The sequence below is a fragment of the Girardinichthys multiradiatus genome, chromosome Y (genome assembly GCF_021462225.1).
Source record: "Girardinichthys multiradiatus isolate DD_20200921_A chromosome Y, DD_fGirMul_XY1, whole genome shotgun sequence".
Taxonomy (NCBI): Eukaryota; Metazoa; Chordata; class Actinopteri; order Cyprinodontiformes; family Goodeidae; genus Girardinichthys; species Girardinichthys multiradiatus.
Genome location: NC_061818.1, coordinates 40816367 through 40821783, shown reverse-complemented (window position 1 = coordinate 40821783; position 5417 = coordinate 40816367). Strand labels below are relative to the sequence as shown.

At 46.1% G+C, this 5417-nt stretch overlaps 1 protein-coding gene across 1 annotated transcript in view; it reads right to left on the bottom strand.

Moving 5' to 3' along the window:
- The window catches only part of LOC124864110 (caskin-2-like), a 60731-nt gene extending 55602 nt beyond the window's left edge, over positions 1-5129 (bottom strand). The window contains exons 1-2 of the mRNA XM_047358740.1: positions 4618-5129; positions 2660-2986 (exon numbers count right to left, since the gene is read on the bottom strand). Of these exons, the coding sequence (XP_047214696.1) occupies positions 2660-2753 (94 nt within the window). The 5' untranslated portion in view covers positions 2754-2986; positions 4618-5129. The remainder of the gene's footprint in view (positions 1-2659; positions 2987-4617) is intronic.
- Positions 5130-5417: the final 288 nt, after the last annotated feature.

Below are 5417 nucleotides of genomic sequence, written 5' to 3'. Positions count from 1 at the left end.
ACATTTTCAGTTCCTGTTTTCTGATGGAGCTCAGAGATGATGTCTCGCTGAAGTTGGCTCACCTTCCTGACTGAGTTCCAGGCAGCCAGGGGTCCTGAGGGGCCCCTGAGCCCCAACACAGGAGCTTTGTTTGAGGTGAGACGGGTCCAGTTTGGAGCCCAGAGGGGAGCAGCTCAGGCCAAGGTTCAGAGCTGACGAGCAAACAGCAGCAGCTTGAACACACAGGCTGAATTTCACAGACTGCCTGAAAGCTTTTAACACTTTCCCTCAAAACTGTGCCCCCGCACACACACACACACACACACACACTCTGGATCAGCCCGGTCCAGAGGAAACGACCTGCTTCTGCCTCTTCCTGTAAGCGTGAGCCGAGCTCTGAATGTTGGAGGTGTCCAGGATGACTCAGTTATTCCCAGTCTGTCAGCAGGAACGCTGCAGGAAACGGGATTTTAGGGAAAAACAAAGGTTCTGCAGCTGGAAGATCCTGATCCGGGTTAGTTTGGGTTTCATTAAACATTCGGATAAAATCTGAACTTAAAATCCGCTGCAGATGGTTTTTATTCAACTGATTCATTAATAACTGAACGGAGGAGAAATAGATCAACAGATACAGAAACAGCCCAGAACTGAATCTATCGTTTCTTTAATATAATTACATATAATTTCAGGGACAGAATCTGTCCCTGAAACAACCAGCTCCAGAACATCTTCCAGAACCAGCAACAGTCACACCAGCAGAACTAACTACAACACCAGACCTGGTGAAGGTTCAGAGCCAGTCCCAGAACCTGAATGTGTCCCAGAACTAGGAGTAGTTGCTTATTCAGAGGCAATAATTAGTTCTGAACCAGCACCCAAAACAGCCTGGACCTAAATCACAAACGACTAAGAAGGTAGAGAAGCCTAAACCTAACCCTAACCCGCAGATGAAGTTTCCAGAACCAGAACCAAAACAAGAAAATGTCCTCAAAAGGTAGACTGCAGTTATCCGCTCCAGCCAGCTCCAAAGGTTGTTTACTGTGGAGTTCCTCAAGGTTCTATCCTCGTATCTCTAATAATGAACATCAATTACTGTTGAATTCTGACTGATGAACCTGTTCTCCGTGCTGGGCCCAAATACCAGAGGTCCAAACTTTAGGATATGTTAAGCAAGCTGTATTATGTGTCAATTAGGATGTCTGCTCTGAAAACATCACATTTTCTCTTTAATTATGTGAGTTGATGTTATTGTTTTTCTCGACTTAATAGCTTTACAATTTGGATCAGAACTAATTTGTCTAATTCAATCATAAATAACAGCCCATAAAATCCCACAAGAGGTTCCTCAAGGCTCCGTTTTCAGGGCCCTACATGTTCTCCCCTACCTCAGATAACAGAGTATGACAGCATCTCTTCCCAACCACATGACCAGTCTGTAATATCAAGGAGGATGGGTTAGAATTTCCTCCAGACATGAGCATGTGGATCAGAACCTACTCTAAAATCCTTCAGTCACCCTGTAAACAGATCCAACAAAGAACCACTCCCAGACTTTCTCCAGCAGTACCTCAGACGTGGTTATGGGTTTACAGAACCGGTCTCTGCAGAGTGTTGACTGTAAACAGCAGAGCTACAAAAGCTACAAATCATAATCCTGAATAAAACCGCTCTAGTAACTGCTGGTGGGAAACTGAAGCTCCAGATGCAGAGAGGAGGTCAAACGGTTCCTCTAAAATCCCATGAATGTCTCAGAACATAGAAGAACTTCATCCTGGAGAGATCTGAGTTCAGCTGATGAGCTCCGATGGGTCTGAGCCTCAGCGATCCCAAACCTGTTTTAAAAAGATGCCGTGTTTAGGTGATGGATCCGCTGTGGAGAACAATGGGACGGGTTGAAGGACCAGACAGCAGGAAGCCCCTGAGGGAGGAGGACGACCTCGTCATCTGCCACATCTGAACATCTGCATCCTGACTCTGAGACTTCACACACGTTCTTAAAGCCAAAACAACGAGCAGCGTGCGGTTTGAAGTGCCTGAACTTCAAACGTGGTTTCATCTCAGCAACGTTTATCTGGAGGTTCTGTAAATTAAACTTTAGATGAAGCACTTCCATCTGCAGAAGATCCAAACAGAGCTTTAGAGTGTGACCATGCAGCTAAACATCTGTCGAGAGAGACCTTCTTGTTTCCCTGGAGGATGAAAGGTTGGAACCACAGAAGGAGGATGGATCTCTCAGGTCCAGTTTCAGAGCTTTAACTTTCAGGTGCTGCCCATCTGCTCGAGACCAGAATCCTGGTTCCGTCCCAGTTTGTTCAGAAAGAAGCTAAACTGGTAACTGTGAGAATTTTTAGATTCAGCCAAAGAAACAAGAAGCTGCCGGCAGAACGTCATGAAGCTTCCTGGATCTACCTTCCAACCAGGGAGATGTTCCCTGGCTTCAACTATGTTTGAGGAGCAGAAGAACGTGGACTAAGGGTCCAGAACTAAACTAGAACCAAGGCAAAAGGTGTAAGCAGAACTTTAATGGCAGTCTGAAGCGATGCAGAGAGAAGATCGAGCTTTTTATCTCTAACCTAATAATTTAATAAAATGAACCAGACCATGGATCCACCAAACCCTGCTCAGAACCTCATGCTTTCATCATTACCGCCTTGATCCATACAGCTGGGTCAGGACTTACTGTTCCGGTTGCTCTTCAGCTTGGAGAGAAGCTTCTGGGTGGACAGCAGGTCCCCACTCTTCACCGCCTGGAGAAGCTCCTGCTCCTTCCCCATGCTCCTCCTCTTCGTATGCGACCGGCTTCACTGGGAATCCCTCCTCCTCCTCTTCCTCCTCAGACCATCATCCTGAGCAACAGGAACCAGCCTCAGGTGGGACTCCTCTTCCTTTCACACCTGACAGCAGGAAACACAAAATCCACCGACTAATTCCTGGGCTTCACCGTCGGTGAGGAGATGATGTTTCCAGGATGAGTTGGAGCTCTGAGGAGGAGGTGAGGGCCGGGAGCCTGAGAGGAGAGAAAACAGGAAAATGTGAAGATGAGGATGAAGAAGCACCAACAGCTCAATGAAAACGTAAGTCTGATCACATCCCAGGTCTTATTTGTGTCTCCATTTGTTCTGATCTTCATCCTCCCAGCAGATTCAGAGCGTTTCTGGAAACAACATCTAAAAACACCATCATTGTTCTGTGAGAAAACATCAGTGAAGCTGCTGGAACCATCTGGACCCACAGTCCAGACGGTTGCTGCCCTTCAGTTCATGTTCTGCTCAGTTTGTTGTGAAGCTGCAGAGCTTCATGCAGCAGAAACCAGTCCATTATTCTGCAGATCTAAAACGTTGGTTTCCACAAATGTTCCTGCTTAGCTGTTCGTTTTGTCAGATTGGACCGAGCGGCTTCCAAAGGCTTTTATTTTGAAATACATCAAGTTCTCTAATCTCCAGGACCAGGTCCAGACTGATGGTGACCCGTTCTCAGAGTTGCTCCCATTTAGTTGGCTTCAGAAGTGGGGAGTTTCCTGACCACAGGTCCAACATGTAAAACTGAGTGGAAGGAAGATGTTCACAAGCAGCAGGGATAACTGCAACCTCGACAGCATTGTGAAGGAAAGCCCATTCAGGAGTTTTAACAAGGTGTGGATTTCAGCTGAAGTCACAGCTTCAGGATCCACCACATACAGACGTGTCCAGGACACGAGCTACAGCTGTCACAGTCCTGGTGTTGAACCACTGCTGAATCCGAGACAACGTCAGAAACGTTTTACAGAGAAAAACTGAAGCGGACTGTGCTTCAGTTGTCTAAAGTCTGTGGAATCGGGTCCCAGAGTGGAGAGGCATAGAATCCATGCTGTCTGAGGTCAGTGATGAGGTAGTTATTCCTGTTGATTGTGCCATATTTTACCACAGGTTTTCCTTCCACTCAACTTTCCTTTACAGCACTCTGTGGGGTTGCCAAGGGTTAGATAAGCCTGAGTCTTTTAAAATCACAGTGTGTGTCTCTGTGTGTAACTTTTCAAATACTTCCTGAAATAAATGAACTTATGGAAGATATTCTAACGCACTGAGATGCATCAGTAAAAGAAACTGTTATAAAGAACTTCAAGGCCAGTGAAGTGTGATTTTTTTTGCCCCTCAGGGCCTCCGTAGTTCACACAAACACACCTGTCACAGGTGAGATGACAGGAGGCTCTAATTACACCACAACAAACCCTGAACCCTCCTCAGAGTCCACAGCAGCTCCATGATGAAGAGGAGATCACAGCTTCACTCGTGATCCAGGTCCCCTGAGAGATCTGATCTCATTGGATCAGACCCTGATCCAGTCTGAGGTGTTATGTAACGGAGCGGTTCCGTCAGTCCTGCAGGCTTAGTGGATCCACTCCCAGGAGCAGAACCTTCTGAGTCTGTTTCTTCTCTCAGAGAATGAAACGGACCACAAACAGAAAAACTTTCACTTTTCTAAGTCTGGACTCAAAGGCAGCGGAGAAGCTGGAAATCACGACCCGGTTCAGGCACGTAAACACAACAGGAAGGCTCCAGCCGCCGACCTTCGGACCGAACTTAGATCCGACCCAGAAAGAACCCTTTTTCCTGAAACCAGAGCAAGAAAAAACCCGACCCCTCCTGAAAGCAGACTCACCTTCCTCACAGAGCGGTCTGAACTTTAAATCCACCAAACTGCAGCGGAGAGATGTGGGAAAACTCCAACAAGGAGCTGGAAAAGTGGCGACATTCCCGGACTGAATATTCCAGAAAGCATCCAGTTTCCCGCGCCTTAAAAAGATCCCAGAAGACACCAGCCTCGGATTCCTGTCATTTAGTGAAACAGTTCCAGACTGAAGGTCCGGTTCTGCTCCTTTAAACGGGTTCGGGTTGACGCGCTGCTCCAGCTTTCCCTCCTCTCCCTGAATGCCACATTCTGGAGTCTCCCGAATTTACTCACGCTGTCAAGTTACCCTGAACGCAGCAGGAAGTATCCGTCACAGACCTTCAAAATAAAACCCAGAACTCAACTATTAAACTGCTTTTAAAAACAATATTTCATCCTGGTGACACAGACTGAAGTTTAAATGAGTTACTGATTAATTATTCATTTATTAATTATTCATCCATGCTCCGGATTTTCTGACCCGTTTACCGCCCAAAGGTCCCAGGGTTGAGCAACCAATAAAATGAAGATAAATTAATATGTTAATATCAAATAATTCTTTTCAACCACAGTCTGATTTATTGTGTTCAGATGCACAGGTATAATTGAATTTAAAAAACCAGCAATAAACTGGCTGGGTTTATTATTTTATTTTGAAAGCTCAACCAGTCCTTTTCCTGTTGTGCGGTGCTTGGTCTGCAGAGCTTTGGTTAAACATCAGTTACCTTCTCACCACCTCCTCTTACAGCCACTTTCCCCACTGTTATTAATGAGGAAACAAAGAACATCTG